This window comes from Phalacrocorax carbo, chromosome 22 (genome assembly GCF_963921805.1).
Source record: "Phalacrocorax carbo chromosome 22, bPhaCar2.1, whole genome shotgun sequence".
Lineage (NCBI taxonomy): Eukaryota > Metazoa > Chordata > Aves > Suliformes > Phalacrocoracidae > Phalacrocorax > Phalacrocorax carbo.
This window is the reverse complement of record NC_087534.1, coordinates 2,861,099-2,879,224: the sequence shown is the minus strand read 5'-3', so window position 1 is coordinate 2,879,224 and position 18,126 is coordinate 2,861,099. Positions and strand designations below refer to the sequence as shown.

The window sequence follows — 18,126 nt, the reverse complement described above, 5'->3', positions numbered from 1 at the left end:
CTTCTGCTCCACCGGCGGGCCAGGTACGAGCGCTGCTGAAATCCTGCTGGGGAGGAGAGCGGGAAGGAGCCCCGCTTGCGAGGGAGCAGGGATGCTCCTGCCCTGTGTAAGTGGAAAAGCAGGCTTCGGCTGCGAGAGAGAGCACTTTACTGAAACAAGCTCAGTCTGTGCAGCCTGGAGGCTGCGGAAGGGAGTCTCTCCTCTCCCAGAGCTGTCCTCCGGGCTCCGCAGGGCCTGTGTCCTGCACAGCGCATCCCGCGGAAAGCTGCAGCGTCACCTTGGCCCAGCAGCCTGCGGGGACTGAATTGCCCACACTGCCGGTCATCTTTCGTTCTCCGTCTGGGCAGCGGGGTCAGAGAGAGACTGGCTTAGCCTGTTCCCTGTGCTCTCCTTGACCGGGGGGTCGTTGCCCTCTGCTAACCGCTGGATCTCTGCCCAGGCCTCGTCCAGGTACTGGGATGAACGGATCCATCGGAAGAATAAACCTAGGAGAGAAGGGGCTGTGTGTCATTTCAGCTGTGCCATATCTCTGTCGAGAGAGGGAAAAGCAGAGCAGCTTTCCCTCACCCAGCCCAGCTCGGAGCTGAAGACGGGTTCTGAGAGCAGAGGACCCAGCTTACCCTGCCAGAGCTGGATGCTCTGGGGCTCCACGGAGGGCCAGATGACCAAGGTGTTGTGTGAGTAAAGAGGGTTCAGGTACTTCTTCCTCTCCCCAGGCTGGTTCAACCAGGCCCAGAGGGAGTGTGTGCTCTCCTTCACTTTACACAGGCACCTATGGGAGAGTCGAGACACATTTCAGTCCCTGCCAGGGGTCTTGGGGCCAGATGTGACCCACACTGTGACAGGAAGGGCTTCGCTCTGCCCTATGCGGCAGCGTGAAGGCAGGGTCAGCACCTGCCCTGGCCACAGCAGGGTCTGCCCCAAGGGCAGGGGGGTGACCGTGGTGTCCCCACCGCCTGCCCCACTTGCCTCTCCTTCTCGTTGTTGCAGAGGAAGGTGCCGTAGGCAGAGGCGTAGGCGTTGTCGAAGAGGGTGAGGAGGAGGCGCTCGTCAAACTCCAGGGAGAAGGGGAACTGGCGGCTCAGCTGCCACACGCAGTCAAGGAAGAGGAGGAAAAGCGGTGCCTCCTGCTTCAGCCGGGCGTGGGAGTAGGCAGAGCGGGCGCAGCGGAGGTGGAAGGGGTGGCCGGCCTGCAGGACCCCCCCAAGGGGAAACACGGGGGTGGGGGTGAAGGGGAGCTGGGGGTGCCTAGCTGGGCTTGGGTCCTCAGCCCCCTCGGGACCACCTGTCTCACCTCAATCCACTCCCGCTCCAGCAGCCCCTGGAAGCCCACCAGCGTGCGGCAGGACGGGTCCAGGATGACCTGGGCCAGCGCTGTCACCAGCAGCGTCGTGTCTGTCCCCTCCGCCCCATGCACCAGCACACTGGCCTCCTCCCTGCAGGCAAGCGCCGGCAGTCGGGGCGATGCTGGCTGTGCCAGTGAGCCCGGGGGGGACACCCAAGGTTTGTGCCACACTAAGAGCATTGCAAGAGGGAAAGCAGGGGCCGTGGGGTGGCAGCCACCCCCCCCGTTACCTGTCCATGCACTGTGCAGCCAGGCAGGCCGTGCTCAGGGCCGCCTTGACGTGGCTCAGCCAGCGGCAGCTCTCCAGCCGGCTCAGCCACCGGTCCATGTTCAGCGAGGTGTCGTTGCAGGCTTCCACCAGCTTAATGAAGCTCTCCTGTAATGGGCGGCCTCTGGCAGGGGAGGAAAGTGGTGTCGGGCTTGGCAAGCCTTTTGGGCTGGAGACCCCGTGCCATTGGCAAGGCAGTGTGCTCACCCATGTCATGAGAATGCCAGACCTCAGCACAGCCCCTCACCTCTCCAGGGGCCGGTGCAGCCTCCTCCACTGTGGGTAGGAGGACTTGGGCTCTGTGCCCCCTCCCGTCATCCGAGCCTGCTTTGCTGCCTGGGCCGACCGTGTATCGATGATAAAGCCCCGTTCCCCCTCGTCCAGGACCGTCCCCAGCAGCATCTCGTCCTCACGGCAGCGCTTTCGGTTGGGGCCTGTCAGCGGCTGGCTGCTGCGGAGCATCGCCTGCAGGGTGAGGGATGGCAGGCAGCGAGAGCTGGGGGGCACTGGGGGAACCCCACAGGATTGGGGGGGCTTTGAGCCACCTTCACCCGAGGGCAGGACGGGGAGACGGACTCACAGTGCCGTTGTTGGGGTGGTAATAGCTGAGGATGGGGAATCGCCCGCCCTGCCGGAAACGGGCAGCCTTCCGCAAGCTGTCATCGTCCACCGCCGCCGGCACGATGACCGCGGGAGGGTACGTGGGGCAGGTGGTGAAATCCCGGTTCACGTCGCTCAGCCGCCACTGGCTCGTCTGGGGAAGACGTGGGGTGGGGGGGCTGCCTCGGGTGCCTCCCTGGCAGCCCCAGCAGCATGAGCCCCAGCGGGCAGCCCAGCAGGCGTGGGGGGAGCCGCTTCCCAGCGCAGCCGGGTGTCTCCCCTCCAGGCTCACCTGCGAGGCGATCTGCTGGAAGTACTGCTCGAGGGGGAAAAGGTGCCATCCTTCCTCGAGCTTCAGGCTCTCGGGTCTGTAGAAGAACGGGTACATCATCATCACGGAGTCCACCGAGGAGAGAGCCTGGAGTGGGAGCAAAGTGGGAGCTGGTCATGGGTGGGGAGCATGGAGATGGCTGGGAATGTCCCCATCGTATCCCCAGGGCAGCTTCTGCAAACCCCTGGCCATGTCCCAGCTGCAAGTGAGGGCTGGGCAGGCAGGTACTGGCACCACCAGCTCCGCGGGCACCCTGTGCCAGCACAGGCCGGGAGCTGAGTATTTACCCACGTTAATGACAGACCAAATGCAAACACCTCGAATGGCCGCTTTCTCCTGCCGACCCTTTGCACCCCGGCACGGCTCAGGCCGGGCTCTCTGGCCGCCCGGGAGCTCACCTCGATGGAGCTGGCAATGTTGAGACACTCCTCCATGCCCGGGATCTCCAGCTGCAGCACCTTCAGGTCCTTGCAGCGGAGCGTGATGGTGCCGGAGGAGCCAGCGAGCCTGGGGGAGGCAGGAGGAGGGTCAGGGCTGGCTGTAGGTCCGTGCGCACAGACAGACATGCAGACAGACATGCGACAGTGCCGAATTGCCGTTTCCCCCCCTGGGAGAGCTGAGTGCGATGAAGAGGGAGGGCTGCGCTGGTGCAGGTGCCAAATCACTGGCTCTCATACGGCACCTGAAGCCAGGATTCCTACCACCTCCCTGCCCTGCCCGGGGCCTGGCAGGTACCACAGAGGTTAGCACAAAGCTGGGCGCTGCCGGGCAGGTTAGCAGAGCCGAGAGAGTGTTAAAAGCCAAACCTGGTGTCCCGCAGCGAGCCATTATTCCGGGGGGGCTGGTACCAGCCTAAATTCTGCACTCTGAGGCATGGAGGAGAAGAAGAGGTCAATGCCCGGTGCCGCGAGTGTCCCTGGCGTGGGCCATGGGGAAGAAGAGGGACGCGGCTCGGCGGGCAGCGCTGTGGGGTGGCCATGCTCTGCCGCCGGCACCAGAAGAGCAGCGGGAAATCTCCTCCAGCTAAGGCAGGGGTGACACCACTAGAAGGGAGAGCGGGGCTGGCCATGGGGAGAGACCCACCTCTTCTCCACGGCATCCACGTTGCGGATGAGCAGCCAGAGCTCCACAGTGCCCGGCTGGGCGTCCCCGCCAGGGCAGGAGGAGAGGAGCAGGTGGTGGCTGGTGATGCACAGGGTGCCCTTCACCGCCGGCAGCCCCGTGCACGACAGCAGCACGCTCTCCACTGTCGCCGTCTTGATCAGTTCGGAGAACTCCATGGTGATTCCGGTGGCTGCTGACCCCCAGCGTAGCCTGCCTTGGCCAAGCACAGGGACCTGCCACCGGCAGCCGCCACCAGGCTGGAGGGAGAAAGGGGAAATCCTGCAGCTGCACAGCCCAGCCTGGAAACCCCCTCTTCCCCCTGCGTCATGCTGGGCCCTAGAGCCTCACCCCCCTCTTCGTGTTTACATTGTCACTTATACCATATGGAGCTTCCCCTGCGTGACTTATTTCCCCCACCCCGGCAATGGTATCATTGCAGATGGGGAAACTGAGGCACGGGGTGAGCTGGCTCTGGGCTCCCTGGCAGTTCCCAGACCCCAAGCCAGGTACCCCGTGCCCGGTGCTGGACGTGCTGCAGGAGGAGTAGATTTCTGGTGGCTGGTAAAAATGCAACTGCTGCCTTGCAGGGAGCAGCTCTGGGTCCTTTCCTGCCTGCGCTGGGGCCTGTCACGCTGGGGCTGTATGGTGGGGCTGCATCGACCGCTGCCAGACCCCTGGCACCTGCCTGACCCCAGCTCCCACGGGCTCTGCCTGCACCCACGGGCTCTGCCTGCACCCACGGGCTCTGCCTGCACCCACAGCCGCCCCCAGGCCGGGGGACGGAGCAGAAGCTGCTGCCAAGTGCCCTGGGTGAGGAGGAAGAGGGTGAGCGCCTGGCAGCATTGCCTGCCCCAGCCACCCCTGTGCTTACCTGGTCGGGCTCGGCGGCAGGCGGGGACCTCAGGGTGCAAGTGGGGATGTTGGGGTGCAAGCGGGGGACTGTGGGGTGCAAGCGAAGGACCTCAGAGGGCAAAAAGGGAGCTGCTGGGAATAAGCAGGGGACGTCAGCGTGCAAGCAGGGATCTCCGGGTGCAAGCAGGGGATCGCGGGGTGCACGCAAGGACCTCAGGGTGCACGCGGGAGACTGCGGGGTGCAAGCAGGAGACCCCAGCGTGCAAGCACGGATCTTGGGGTGCAAGCAGGAGAGCTCAGGGTGCAAGCAGAGAGGCGGGCGATACCCCGCACAGCCCTGCCATGCCGGCGGGGACGGCGGCTCGGCGCAGGGCTCCGCGCCCGGCGGATGTCGGGTTTAAGGTGGCGCGGCCCCGCGGCGGCCCCGCCGGCGGGCAGCGGGTGCAGGGGCCACGGGAGGGGTGCTCCGCTCCCCGGGACAGGGAGGGGCTGGGGGGGGACCCGTGGGGTGCGAGAGCGAGGGGACAGGCGAAGGGACGGGGGGGGGCGTGTCTTTGGGGACGACTCTGGGGGGGCTGGAGGGGACACGGGGGGCACGTCCCCGGGACAGACGGTGCCCGCGGGGCGCAGGCAAAACCCGGCCCCCCGTCGCTGCTCCCGGAGCCACCCCGTGCGGCGCTTGCACCGCTGGGTATGGGGGTAGGGGTGGGGGTGGGGGCAGCGGCCCGATTCTGACCTGGTTCCACCTTAACGGCCCGGCCGGGATGCGGGTCCCCGGCTGCCCCCCGGCTGCTCGCCCCGTCCCCCCCCTCAGCCCTCCCCCGGTTTCTCTTTCCTTCCTTTGGCTTTTTTTGCACTCCCCACCCGGCCCCGGCCGGGTGCGGGAGGGCGGCGGCACCCGGAGATAAATCATCCCCGCTCATCCTTGCCAGTACATCCCAGTGAAGGCTTCTTCCCGGGGAACTGGGAGTCCCCTCCCAGCTGGAGACAATAATGCTAAAAAAGAAAAGAAAAGGAAAAATAAAAAAAACCCGAAACCGCCAACGAACAAAACCAAAAAACCCTTCCTTTGCACTCCTGTGGATAAGGAAAGTTCCTGCCCGTTATAATTGCCCTCGGCGTCCCCAACCTTTATTGTTCTGGGGGTGAATAAATAGCCGGGTCTCGGGTGCAGCCAGGGCAGTGGGTGGGTGCCTGTGGCCAGGGTGCTCCTTGCCTTGTGGGCGCAGTGGGGCAGAGGTTCGGTTTGCACAAGGGTTTTGAGCGGGGGGAGAGGTCACCCCAAGGGGTTTGCGGGGGCTGCAGCAGGTGCCACCATGTCCTTCTGCCACCTGAAGTTCAAGGAGCTGGGCGAAGAGGAGCCCACCTGGGAGGAGGAGAGCCTGGACAGTGTGAAGGCGCTGACGGCCAAGCTGAAGCTGCAGACACGGAGACCTTCCTACCTGGAGTGGGAAGCCCGGGTGCGGGGGCAGCCCTGGTGTAGCCAGACCCCTGGGGGGGCACAGCAGACAGAGCAGGGCCCTGGGCACCCTGAGGGTGAGCGGGATGGTGGCGTCTGTGGCTTTGCCACCATGGAATCAGCTCTGGAGTGGCTCAGGATGGAGTTGGTGAGTAGCTGCTGGTGGGATGGGGGGCACAAGGAGTGGGCAAGGGCTGAGCCCCAAGGTGGGGATGGGGCTGTGGGGCTCCTCCGTGCAGCGGGAGTGCTTGCAGCCCAACCTCACGCAGCAGTGACAGCGTGTGCCGGGGCCAGGGTGCTCCAGCCGCAATGCAGTGCTTTGCTCCTTTGCCCAGCACGGCCGGCATGCGTGGATTTTTGCAAGGTGCGTGTGGCTCTGTGGTGCTGCAGCTCTGCCCGTGTCCCTTGCACAGCGCTGGGGGTCACAGCTCTGTCAGGGTCTGCACTTGACACCCCCTCCTGCCTGCTCTGCTGGTGGCATGGCTGTGGTAGACTTCATCGGTGTGGCACGGCCGCGGTGGCTTTCATGGGTGGCACAGGCAGCGACAGCCACGTGTGTACGCTATGACGGGCGTTTGAGCTGGCTCTGGGCTGTGACCCTGGCACAGACCCTGTGCTGACCCCGGGACTGTGTGTGTGGGCTCTGTGCTGATCCCGGGGCTGTGTGTGCACAGGGTGCCTGTGGGTTTGGTGGGTTTGTGCCCTGGCCAAGCCCCAGCCCTGCTGCCCCAGCTTTCTCGCCGCATGGGCCGCTGAACCCCGCAGCTCCGGCCCTGACACCCGTCTCCCCGTGCAGCGGGAGATGCAGGCTGCGGACCAGCGCCTGGCACAGCAGCTGATGCGCCTGCGGGCACAGCTGCACCAGCTGAAGGTGGAGCAGGCCTGCCACCAGCACAAGGAGATGCTGGATGATGCTACCTTTGGCCTCGAGGGCTGCGAGGAAGACTCGGACCTGCTCTGCAACATCCCGCCCAAGGCCGCCTTCCTGCTCTCCATGCCGCTCAAGCATATCGGAGTCACCCGCATGAACATCAACTCCCGACGGTTCTCCCTCTGCTAAGCACGGCAGGACCCCACGGACTGCTCGGCTCTGAGCACAGATGGGAGCTTTGCAGGCACCCACGGGTGCATCCGGACCTGGTGGGGCTCGCAGATCCCTTGCCGAGTGCCTCGGGGACTGCAGAGATGCTGCCAGGGCTGGGTTCCCTCGGGGCAGGTGGTGCTGAGCCATGGTGCAATGCTGTGCCACGATGGAACGGGAAAAGCTACTGTTCCCATCTGGCACAGGGTGTTTTGGGGCACCCAGTGCCCTGGCACTAAGGACAGTGGGGTCAACCACAGTGGAAAATATGGGGAGCAGCCCTTTGAGGAGGAATAAAAGGAGGTGAAGGCAAGAACTGATGTATTTTCCTTCTGTTGCATGCACCTGAGCACCTGCCTACGCCTCGAGATGTGGCTCCTGGCCCTTAGCTGGGGGGTACATGAGAATTGCAGGGGGGACCCCAATGCCTTTGCTCCTTCCCTGTCTGCTCCCGAGGGCTCTGGCTCGCAGGGTAGGTAGTTTCTCACCACTTTCTGCTGCAGGATGGTGCTGTGCCAGGGAGACGGTGTCTCTGCTTCAGGGACCTTGTTTCCAGCCTCTCCCCCAGTGCCCCTGGCAGCGGGTGGGTGCGCGGGCTGTGCCGTTGCAGGAAACACTCGTCACCAAACTGGCTGCGAATGGAGGGGTTGTTTTTGAGGCACCGGGGGCCACGCTTGGGGTTTGGAAGCCTCTGTGGCTCTGTCCTGCCCCATCTCCTGAGCCCCTGCGGTGCTGTGCCAGGAGCAGCAGGGACCCCAGGGTTAGTGCCAGCAAGGGCTGGCAACGCTGCCCTCACTAGAGGGTTTTGCTTTTGGCTTTTTCCCTTCCTCCATTAACACCAAACCCTTTAGAAAAGAAGTTGCTGCTTGGGGACGTGACTTTCACGTAACGCTTTTTGCAAGCCATGCCAGGAAAGATGTGGGGTGACCCGGGAAAGCTGTGGAACGATCCGGGGATAATTTCAGGGGCTGCTTCTCCTTCCCAGGGTAGCAGCAGGACATGGGGAGAGCTCACTGTGCACCCCAAAACTGCGACACACCCCAGGGCCTGGCAGCGCTCCCCACCACTACTTGCATGGGGCACCCGTGGCGTTGGCAAGCACGATAGGAACAGGGCTGCCCCTGGGAAATGTCCCATCAAGGGCAGATGCTGCGTCTGGTGCTACAGCTGTGGTGCCCCCCCCAGCTGCCGCAACCGCCCCCCCCAGTGCAGCTGGGCTTCCTGCCCTTGCCTCTGCAGAGCAGCCGGCAGGTACCTGCGGCTTCATGTTTGATCGCAAAAGCCAAGACAATAGCGTTGTGGTTGCTCTCCTCTGAGCTGTCTCTAAAAACACAGGGCTGGCAGCCTGGGTGGGCACAGTGTTCCCTCGGCTTCAGCCACCGTCACTGCGGTTCTTGGGATGCCATGGTCTGGGGTGACCCAGTGGTGACGGCCAAAGCAGGGGCTGTGGGGTGCAGGATGAGTCCCACAACCCGCTCAGGGTCGGACGGTGTCAGAAGCAGCTGGTACATGGCACCGCCAGGCTGCCCACGCTGAGCACCGGAGAGAGGACAGCACAGGGGACAGGGGGTCTCAGCTAGTCGGGACTGCCTGGGCAGCGGGTGACAAACCCCTGCCCATCGCTGGCCCCTCACAGCACGTCTCCCAGCCCTCAGGACTCCGCTCCCCCATCAGCCAAGGGGCTGAGCATCCCCTTGCCCACCTGGTCACTGGAGACTGGTGGCCAGGGGCACCCAGAGCAGGGACCCTCCGTGCCAGGGATGGCAGGAAGCCATCAGGGTTTGTCACTAGCTCTTGCGGTTGTGCGCAAGCTGCGAACCAGCTTCTCTAGAGTTTGCTCATGAGGCAGGAAACCAGGGCAGGCGGCGAGCAGGAGCGAGTGGCGGCGGTGGGGAGCGCGCGCGCCCGCCTGCGGGGGGCTTGTGTCCGCTCCCCAGAGGGTCGCCGCGTTCATGCCGGGGACAGAGAGGACGTGAGCGGGGACAGTGCCTTCACTCTTGCTGCTGGGCCATGGGAGTCTGAGAGCGGCTGGTCCTCGCCTCACTGCCAACAGGTACCAGGGACCTGGGGCCAAGAGGGTCTGCACCCTGCAGATGGGAGCTGGGGACCACCCAGCTGTCTGCAGAGGATGCGGGGGTCCCGTTGCACTCTCCGAGGTTGCCTCTTGGAGGGATGGCAATGGGGGTTCGGGCTTGTCGCTGCGGGGGGACGTGAGCGCTGGTGCACAGGCGAGGGATGGAGGGAGCAGAGCTGTGCTCCCCATTCCTTTGTGGCTTCCCATTTGGGGTGAAGGCTGCTGCCCTCTGCCCACCCGGGGGGCCTGCCCAGGGTGGGAGCACCAGCCGCCTTGCAGGGCTCTCCCCGAGCCCCCATTTCCAGGGCAAAGCAGGAGTTTTGTCCCCAGCGCCAGGCTCTTGCCTGCCTGGCTGCGGGCGAGAGCAGCTTAGGAACAGGCAGTGGTTTAGTGCCAGTCCATTGGGGTCCACCGCCCAGTTTGGGGGGTTCAGACACTGAGATATGCCTAGTTTCGGTGCTGTTTCGATGCTGTCTCAGTGCAAACAGCTCCCCGCTGCAATGGCAGCTCTGGAGCCATGGCCCTTCGTGTCTCGGTAAGGCTAAGTCAGCACAGGACAGACTGTCCAGCTGGGTCACAGCTGGCTTGGGGACATCCGGGGCACTCGGGTGAACCTTGAAGAGCATCAGGGAGAGGCTCAGCCCAACCTTCAGCCCTCCTCACGGCCGCCCACACTTGTGAACAAACCAACCAGACCTGGCCAAAGAAGCGTGTCCGGAAGGGCCAGCACAGGGCAGCTCCTCCAGAAAGAGCCAGGGGGTCCAAATACACTCCTGAGCAAAGCCGGGGAGAGGCACATACGTGGCCGTGCAAGGACGTGAGTGCACACCCGTGTGCACACACACGCACCCCTCCCTGGGGACACGGCGAGGTATGGGGCAGGGGTGCCTACACATCCCTCCCAGGCAGCCTTCGTATGAGAAATTCGGTTGCACAGATGCAGTCACAAAACCTGACTTCAAACACCCCATTTCACCGGCATGGCCCTTGCACTGTGCAGGTGAAACGGCTGCTCGGTGGAAATTATGCTGTGGCTTGAGTTCATAAGATTAAAAAAAGACACAATAGCAGCACCTCCCTCCCCACCCCAGCTTTGTGCAGGAAGGAAAAAACACCTCCTGGCACCGCACGCCTTTGGTAAGGTGTTTGAAGGGCTGCAGATGGGTCTTGGAGAGCAGGGGCTTCTCCTCTGGAGTGCCAGGGCTGTGCTCGGGGCTGGGTATGAGCTTTGCTGCTGCCTGGGCATCATTGGAATCTCGGCTGTTCCTCCTGCCTGCACCAGGGCACTGTGGCATGGCCGAACCCATTTTTGGGTGCCAAAGTGTGTTCCCAAGTAAGTGTCACTGGAAGCTGAAGGCATCAGGGTGATTTTTAGCATTTAAGTCCCCAAAGCAGTGTTGCACAGTGTGGTGGGGACTCACTCATCTGCCTTGTCCTCACCAAAATCACCTGTTGCCTGCTCCTGTCAGCCACCATGGCACTGGGCACCCCGAGGCGGCCCTGTGGGGATGGCCCCCATGTCCCTGCTGTGGTTGCCAAAACAGCCGTGCCAACCCCATCCCCAAGGGAAGGGGCTCCTGGTCTGCAAAACCAGCCCTGACAGCATGGGCTGGGGGTTTCTGGCTTGCAGCAGGCTCTAATAGCTGGGGTTGGTGGTACCAGGGGCTGGTGGCACCCTGGGGACCCTGCACCCTCTTTGGGGACCCGATGTGAGGCTCTTCCCTGTGTCCCTAACTATACATGTGAGTACTCACTCAAATGAAGCCCCTGCTGCTCTACCCTCCGCAGCATCATGGAGCGAGGTGGATTTAACTGAGTGCTTGTGAAAACACAGCCATGCAATGGCTCCCGGGAAGGAAACCAAGGAGAAAATGGTGCCGGCAGTGCCAGTGGACAGCATCTCCCAGCAAAGCAGCTCAAGGGGCTCAGCTGGCCCGCCAGGGGCACGGCTTGCTGCAGGGCACGGCGGGGATGGGGACCCTCGCAGCTGCATCGCCTCAGTGCCAGATAAGAGCTCCCACTCGGCATTTGCAAAAGCAGCCTCTGATTTTGGGTGCTGGGGGCAGAGACACCTGGGCTGGCTCTCTGTGCCGTGGGGCTCCCAGCCCTGCTGTTGGCACCCAATGCCTGCGGAAACCACACCAGGGCCCCCAAAGAGCTCCCAAAGCTGCTGGGCAGAGACTGGAAAGAGGATCTGGGGGCCGGGTCTTGGTGGAGATAAATCCCAGTGGTGTAGGCGTGGGGGATTCTGCAGAAGAGCTTTTTCCAGGGCTGTGGGCTGTCATTTCCACATGATTCACTGCCAGGGCTCCTAGCTCCATGCCCCACTTGACTTTTGTGGAAAGGTGAGAGCTGCCTCAGTGGTTTGCAGAGCCCATGCGACGCTCGTGGCATGGCTGCCAGGCTGCCCCGGTGCCCATGCCACAGTGCTGGGGACTGTGGGGCGCAGCCCCACACCAGCTTGGCGTCACCATGGCCAGGGCTGATGCTTGAGGTTCGGGGATTCTTGATGTTTCTGGGTGAACTGCCAAGGATGATGGGCCCCCGAGCGGGGACGGGGGTTTAAAGGACATCCCTGATGCAGGAGAAACAGGAGCACAGCAACGGGGCCAAATGTGTTGGGGGAGGCTAACAAGAGCCCTGGGGGAGAAGGAAATTGGAGGTGACGCAGCGTGGGTGGGTGAGTGCTCACATCCGCCTCTGACCCCAGAACACCGCTTTTAGGGCCTGCGAGGTGCCTGGTCCCGCCAAACCTCATAAAACGTGTGTTGCAGGGCCACGCAAGGATGTATTAATTGCTAATGGGGTATTCGTGATTAGATTGTCATCTAGATGGAGAACGTAGGGATCAGCCCAAGGGCTGTGAGGTGTGAAGGAGGCAACACCTGGCTGTGCCGGCAGCTCAGGGAGCCTCAGGCGGGGGACTAATTGCCATCAGTGTTTTTTAATTTAATTTTAATTTTAAAAACCATAACAAAATTAGGAGGAAATATGGCTGGTGACAGAGAGTCAGGGATGCTCTCAGTCCAGCAGAGGACCCCAGGAGTGTGTGGGGCAGGCCATGCGATGTGGGCAGCCAGACAGATGGACACAGGGATGGGGATGCCCTGGAGCAGGAGGCGAGGCAACGCTGGGGCTGGGGGTGTGAAGGCTTCCCTCACTACCTCTTGCCCCCACTGCAGCCACCATGGGCTGCTGCTGCAGCTCAGGCTACGACGAGGACTGGATCGAGAACATCGACATTTGTGAGCACTGCAATTACCCCATTGAGCCCAACAGCAAGCGCCAGGTGAGCAGGGGGCAAGCAGACACCCCTGTCCCTCATCCTGGTGGGCAAATGCCTCTGGAGGTGGCCATGGGATGGCCAAACTCCAGGAAGGTGAGGGCTCATGGGGGTCCTCGTCCCCTTGCAGAGGCTGATTCGCAATGGCTCCGAGGTGCAAGACCCCCTGGTGTCCTACGAGGCCACGTCTCCACCGTGCTCCCCCCTGCAAGGTAAGGTCTGGCCGCAGCAGGGGGCGGCTGTGGACACCCCCCCAGTTGGCCACCGCCACCCTGCCCCTCCGCTTGTCCTCCCAGATAAGCTGGTGGTGGCCCTGTACAACTACGAGCCCAAGCACGACGGGGACCTGGGGCTGCGAAAGGGCGAGAAGCTCCGCATCCTGGAAGAGTGAGCGAGCGCCGATGACATCCCAGCACCCACGCCAGCGCGACCCTGCGGCTCCCCGGCTGGCATCCCGGTGCTGCTGGCGGGGTCTGTGCGGGGTCCGGGCAGCCGGGGGGGGTCTCACCTCACTGTGTCCTTGCAGGAGCGGGGAGTGGTGGAAAGCACAGTCACTCACCACCGGCCAGGAGGGTTTGATCCCCTACAACTTTGTGGCTATGGTGAACAGCCTGGAGCCCGAGCCGTGAGTAGGGGTTGAGTAGGAGCCGTGCCCTGGCAGGAGCTGTGCTGGCCGGGGGGAAGGTGCCAGGAGCGTCCCCTGAAGCACAAGTGGGGAGGTGACCTGAGCCCCCCCCCAGCCCTAACCCTGCCCTGTGTCCCCAGGTGGTTCTTCAAAAACATCAGCCGCAAGGATGCGGAGCGGCAGCTCCTGGCATCGGGCAACACGCATGGCTCCTTCCTCATCCGGGAGAGCGAGACCTCCAAAGGTACCATCCCATGGGTCCTGCTGGCATCTCCTGCCTCAGGCACCGAGAAAGGTGTTGGGAAGCACAGGAGGAGTGTTGGGGTCTCACACCCACACGGTTCCCCATCTCCCCAGGCTCCTACTCACTGTCGGTGAGGGACTTTGACCAGAACCAGGGCGAGACGGTGAAGCACTACAAGATCCGCAACATGGACAATGGGGGGTACTACATCTCCCCCCGTGTCACCTTCAGCAGCTTGCACGAGCTGGTGGAGTATTACACACGTATGCACCGTCCAGGGGCTGGGGGGAACCAGTGGTCCAGGGGCTGGTCCTGTCTGTAGGCAGGGGTCGGGATGAGGATGGGGATGGGATGGGATGGGATGGGATGGGATGGGATGGGATGGGATGGGATGGGATGGGATGGGATGGGATGGGATGGGATGAGCAAGACACGCTGCTACCTGTGCCCCAGCAAAGCCATTAGCTTGTGCTGGGTGCCCCGTGCTCTGACACTGGCTCTGCCTCCCCCTGCACCGCAGGCAGCTCTGACGGGCTGTGCACCCGCCTCGGCAAGCCCTGCCGGACCCAGAAGCCACAGAAGCCGTGGTGGCAGGACGAGTGGGAGGTGCCACGGGAGTCGCTGAAGTTGGTGGAGAAGCTGGGAGCAGGGCAGTTTGGAGAAGTCTGGATGGGTGAGTCAGGGTGAAACTGGGGTGCTTCCTCCCAGATGGGGAGGTGTGGGCAGCGTCAGCCGCGCCCCATGGTGTCCCTGGCCCAGGGAGGGCTCTGGCTGGGGTCCTTCATGGAGCAGCCAGCACAGCCGCAAGTGCGGGGCCTTGGCTTTTTACAAGGCCCCTGGAAGAAGGGAGAAAACCAGCAGCTAGAGCAGCCCAGAGGCAGCTCTGGTTTATGCAGAGCAGCCCAAGCTTGCCCCCTCTCCCATCCCTGGCTACCCGGACCCCTGCACTGCTGCCAGGGTGGGTTTGCTGGTGCAGGCGTGCATGCATAGGGGATGCACCGTGTCCTTGTGAGAGCAGCTGCCGGCTTTGGCAGAGAGCCTGCGAGCACTGTGCATGGCCCCGCACGGGAAATGGCTCTTGTTGTGGCTGTCGCTGTCACTGCCACACTGGGAGCAGCTGGGGGCTCGGAGGCAGAGCAGAGCCTTGTGTGTGCTGCTACGCAGCCACAAAAACACCTCTGCTCCCTAGATGCCACGGTGTGAAAGGTACTGGGGCTGCCCCGCTCCCCTCCATCATGCCCTGCAGCCCTGGAGTGGGGTCCCTACCTTCGCTCCCATGGGTTCTGGCTGTCCCCCAAAGTCCCCTCTGGGTACGCAGCAGGAGCCAGGCTTTGGCATCGCTGCCTGGCTCCCCCAGCTGCCCCTCCTGTTCACAGCCCAGCCACCAACCCCTTCCTTTTCTCCTGGTGGCTGAAAGCCACATGTAGAAATATCTGCCTGGTGGGTTAAAATGTGGTTACAGATTTTTGTCCAGGAGGTGGCCAGCACAGAGCTGTGATTGTCCCCAAAAGTCCTCTGGCCCTGCTGCAACAGTCCTCCGGGGCAGCAGGGTCCCTCCCCAGCCTTTGCTGCCTCTGGGCTTCGTCTTCAGCCAACCTTTGCAATCTCCAACATCTCTTGCTTGTGCAGTCTTGGGTTGGGATGCTCTACATCCACAGAGTAGCCCCCATGCTTCCCTCCTCCACTGGCACTGCTATTGCCACGCATCCCCCTGCCATGCCTGGCAATGGGGTCCCTCTGCCTCATCACACTCTGCCCCATTTCTCCACAGGTTACTACAATGGCCACACTAAGGTGGCCATCAAAAACCTGAAGCAGGGCAGCATGTCACCCAGCGCCTTCCTGGCAGAGGCCAACCTCATGAAGAACCTGCAGCACCCACGGCTGGTGCGGCTCTACGCAGTGGTGACGAAGGAGCCCATCTACATCATCACGGAGTACATGGAGAAGGGTGAGGGCACCCAGGTGCTGCCCACCACAGGTGGGAGTGGGTGGGGGTTGTGAAGAGCCATGGTGCCTTCGGCTCCTGGCTGTTCCTTTCCAGCAGTCGGTTCTGACTTGTGAGTCTTGAGCTGCTTTTGGCATCCTTTGCCTCTCTGAGCTCTGCTTTTGCATCACAGCTCTCCCACTGGCTGGGAGCTCGGGGGTCAGCGCTGGCAAGGGGAAAAGGACCTTGCAGGCAGGATGGTCTCCTGCCCATCCACTCCTGCCTGCCTTTCCAGGGGCTGCGAGCTGCCAGCCCCACATTCAGTGATGTGCTGGGGGACGGGGCCCTGGTGAACCCACTGCTGCGACACCCAGCCCCAACAGGCACCATGGGGAGGGGAGGCAGCGTGCCTGCCTGCCGCTGAGACCTGCTGCCTTCATTGCAGGCAGCCTCGTGGACTTCCTCAAGACCTCGGAAGGAGTCAAGCTTAGCATCAACAAACTGCTGGACATGGCTGCGCAGGTGAGGGGACACAGCTGCAGGGCTGCTGGCAAGGAGGGCTCTGCCGGGGCTGGGGCTGGGGCTGCCCCGCTCGGGCTGGCGGATATTAATTGCAATTACTCCGAACCGCAGATTGCCGAAGGCATGGCCTTCATTGAGGCCAAGAACTACATTCACCGTGACCTGCGGGCTGCCAACATCCTCGTGTCCGACACCCTGTGCTGCAAAATTGCCGACTTCGGGCTGGCCCGTCTCATTGAGGACAACGAGTACACGGCTCGCGAGGGTGCGTCCCCCACCGCCTTGGCCCCACATGCCGAGCCCCACCCTTGGGGTGCACAGAGCTCGGGGCCACGGGAGGAGGAAACCCCCACCCACTCCAGCATCTTCCAGGGGTCCCTGCAGTGCCCCGGGGACTGCAGGATGGGGTACAGCCCCTGAAGAGGGGCGCAGGGGTCCTTCTCCTCTCTCCATTTCTCTCCCTGTAGCCGGAGCTGGTCTGCGGGATCCCTGCACACCCACTCAACCCTGCTTTTGGTGGGGTGACAGCCCTATCTGGTGGCTACTGCAGGAACAGGCGTGCTGGCCCGCTGCAGGGGTGTCAGCCCGTGCCGGGGGGCCTCTGTAGCCAGCCAAGCAGTGGGGGGCGAGGGGGCTGGCTACCACCAAATGCATCTCATCCTCAGGGACAGAGGCTGACTAGGGGTTGTCACATCAGGTTAAACAGAGAGGGATGTTTCCAGCTCAGCCGTAACATTTTATTTTCTCCCCTCCTGCTGTTTCTCAGGGGCTAAATTCCCCATTAAGTGGACTGCGCCAGAGGCTATTAATTATGGGACGTTCACGATCAAGTCCGATGTCTGGTCGTTCGGCATCCTGCTCACGGAGATCGTCACCTATGGCCGGATCCCGTATCCAGGTCAGGATTTCCCAGCAGCTGCGCAGCAGAAGGGCTCCCACGCCCACAAGTGTGTGCATGCACTCCCGCACGCACGCACACACATGCCCTGAGCCGCCCCATCTGGCTCCGTTCCCTGCCAGCCCGCAATGGTTTCGACCGCTTCCCAATGCACATGGCCAGCCACTGCCCAAAAGCCACCGAGGGGTTTCAGAGGCAGTAGAGGGGGAAGGAAGCTTTCCCATGGGATTTGCAAATGTAGGGTGTTGCTTGCGACACAGGGCTGACCCAAATTCAGCGCTGTGTGCGTTGTCCTTGCAGGGATGACCAACCCCGAGGTGATACAGAACCTGGAGCGCGGTTACCGCATGCCGCAGCCCGACAACTGCCCGAAGGAGCTGTACGAACTGATGATACAGTGCTGGAAGGAGAGTCCTGAGGAACGTCCCACCTTCGAGTACATGAAGAGCGTGCTGGAGGACTTCTTCACCGCCACCGAGGGCCAGTACCAGCAGCAGCCGTGAGGGCCCAAGCAGCGGCTGGGGCACCATCGTGTTGGGGTGCCCAGGGGGTGCTCCCCTTTGCACTGGGTCCCCACGGACTCCATACACATCGCCCTGGGGCGTTGGTGAAGGCTGCCTGGACCTCGACAGTAAAGATCTGAAGCACTTCAAATCTTTGGAGCAGCAGATTTCAACCCCCCAGAAGGTGATGGACGGCCAAAGCTGACAAGTGACTCCAAAGGCTGGCACTCGGGGGCTCCAGTGGGACTGTGTGGGGCCCGGTGGGTGCCCACCACGCTGTCCCCGCTCTCGCCTGGATGCAAATCCAGCCTCCAGCCCCACATGGGGGCTGCCTGGGGGCCGACCCAGCCCCCTCGTGCCCCTCTGGCCGGGCCTCGCTGTCTTCCTCACCCCCAGCCATGGCTGGCACCCCCCCGCAAGCAATGGCCGCCCCATCCCTTGGCCGTGGGATGCTCCTTGTCCCCCCCGTTGGTGTCTGCAGGACCTGCCCAGTAACCACCACCGTGTTTTGGGGAAATAAAGGCCTTTTCACCAGCGGCGGCCATGGGAGGCCTTGCTGCGGCCCAGGGAAGCCAGGCCGCCATGGGGCAAGCGGGGTGATGCCCTCAGGGGATGGACCCCTCTCACACTAAACTGGGGGTGCTGCTGGGGTCCCGAGGCCCCTCTCACACTGATCCCGGTGGCATGGGACCCCCACAGCCCCACTCTTGCCAACCCCAGGGCAGGACAGGCTGGGTTCAGGGGCTGGGGGCTGCTGGAGGCCTCTACCGCGTGTCACCCCCCGCCCCGGGATGGTTCAGCCCCACCTGGTGTTTCCCCCCCGCCCCCCACAAATGGTTTCGCCCCGCCCACCTGGCCCCTCTCCCCTTATCCTCCCCCCCGCTCCCCAGCGATGGTGCAGCCCGTGCCGCCCCCCTTCCCGCGGCAGTAGTACAGCCCGGGCACCCCGCCGCTCCGCCTAGCCTGCTAGCTCCCCCGCGACGCCTCTCTCCCGCCGCTGCGTTTTCCTA

At 63.1% G+C, this 18,126-nt stretch overlaps 3 protein-coding genes across 5 annotated transcripts; 2 read left to right on the top strand and 1 right to left on the bottom strand.

Moving 5' to 3' along the window:
• Positions 1 to 124: 124 nt before the first annotated feature.
• On the bottom strand, positions 125 to 4,981 carry LOC135316767 (myotubularin-related protein 9-like). 2 transcript variants are annotated; one of them, XM_064471292.1, is made up of 12 exons: positions 4,520 to 4,981; positions 3,628 to 3,905; positions 3,351 to 3,410; positions 2,943 to 3,051; positions 2,506 to 2,631; positions 2,194 to 2,367; positions 1,861 to 2,078; positions 1,576 to 1,737; positions 1,295 to 1,436; positions 970 to 1,190; positions 621 to 772; positions 125 to 485 (listed from the first exon to the last, which is right to left on the bottom strand). In XM_064471292.1, exons 2-12 carry the CDS (start codon positions 3,822 to 3,824, stop codon positions 322 to 324), a joined length of 1,725 nt encoding a protein of 574 aa, XP_064327362.1. In that variant the 5' UTR covers positions 3,825 to 3,905; positions 4,520 to 4,981; the 3' UTR covers positions 125 to 321. The 2 variants fall into 2 exon arrangements, with proteins under 2 accessions (XP_064327362.1, XP_064327364.1); XM_064471294.1 differs by lacking the exon at positions 3,351 to 3,410 and having other exon boundaries at positions 4,520 to 4,980.
• A 245-nt stretch (positions 4,982 to 5,226) lies between these two features.
• On the top strand, positions 5,227 to 7,356 carry FAM167B (family with sequence similarity 167 member B). Its single transcript, XM_064471297.1, has 2 exons — positions 5,227 to 6,107; positions 6,756 to 7,356. The coding sequence occupies exons 1-2, from the start codon at positions 5,817 to 5,819 to the stop codon at positions 7,017 to 7,019; spliced, it is 555 nt and encodes a 184-aa protein (XP_064327367.1). The 5' UTR covers positions 5,227 to 5,816; the 3' UTR covers positions 7,020 to 7,356.
• Positions 7,357 to 8,892: 1,536 nt separating this feature from the next.
• Positions 8,893 to 18,065, top strand: LCK (LCK proto-oncogene, Src family tyrosine kinase). Of its 2 annotated transcripts, XM_064471570.1 has the most exons (13): positions 8,893 to 9,093; positions 12,297 to 12,403; positions 12,528 to 12,609; positions 12,694 to 12,784; positions 12,924 to 13,022; positions 13,163 to 13,266; positions 13,380 to 13,529; positions 13,787 to 13,939; positions 15,038 to 15,217; positions 15,639 to 15,715; positions 15,827 to 15,980; positions 16,482 to 16,613; positions 16,914 to 18,065. In XM_064471570.1, exons 2-13 carry the CDS (start codon positions 12,302 to 12,304, stop codon positions 17,114 to 17,116), a joined length of 1,527 nt encoding a protein of 508 aa, XP_064327640.1. In that variant the 5' UTR covers positions 8,893 to 9,093; positions 12,297 to 12,301; the 3' UTR covers positions 17,117 to 18,065. The 2 variants fall into 2 exon arrangements, with proteins under 2 accessions (XP_064327640.1, XP_064327639.1); XM_064471569.1 differs by having other exon boundaries at positions 12,528 to 12,784.
• Positions 18,066 to 18,126: the final 61 nt, after the last annotated feature.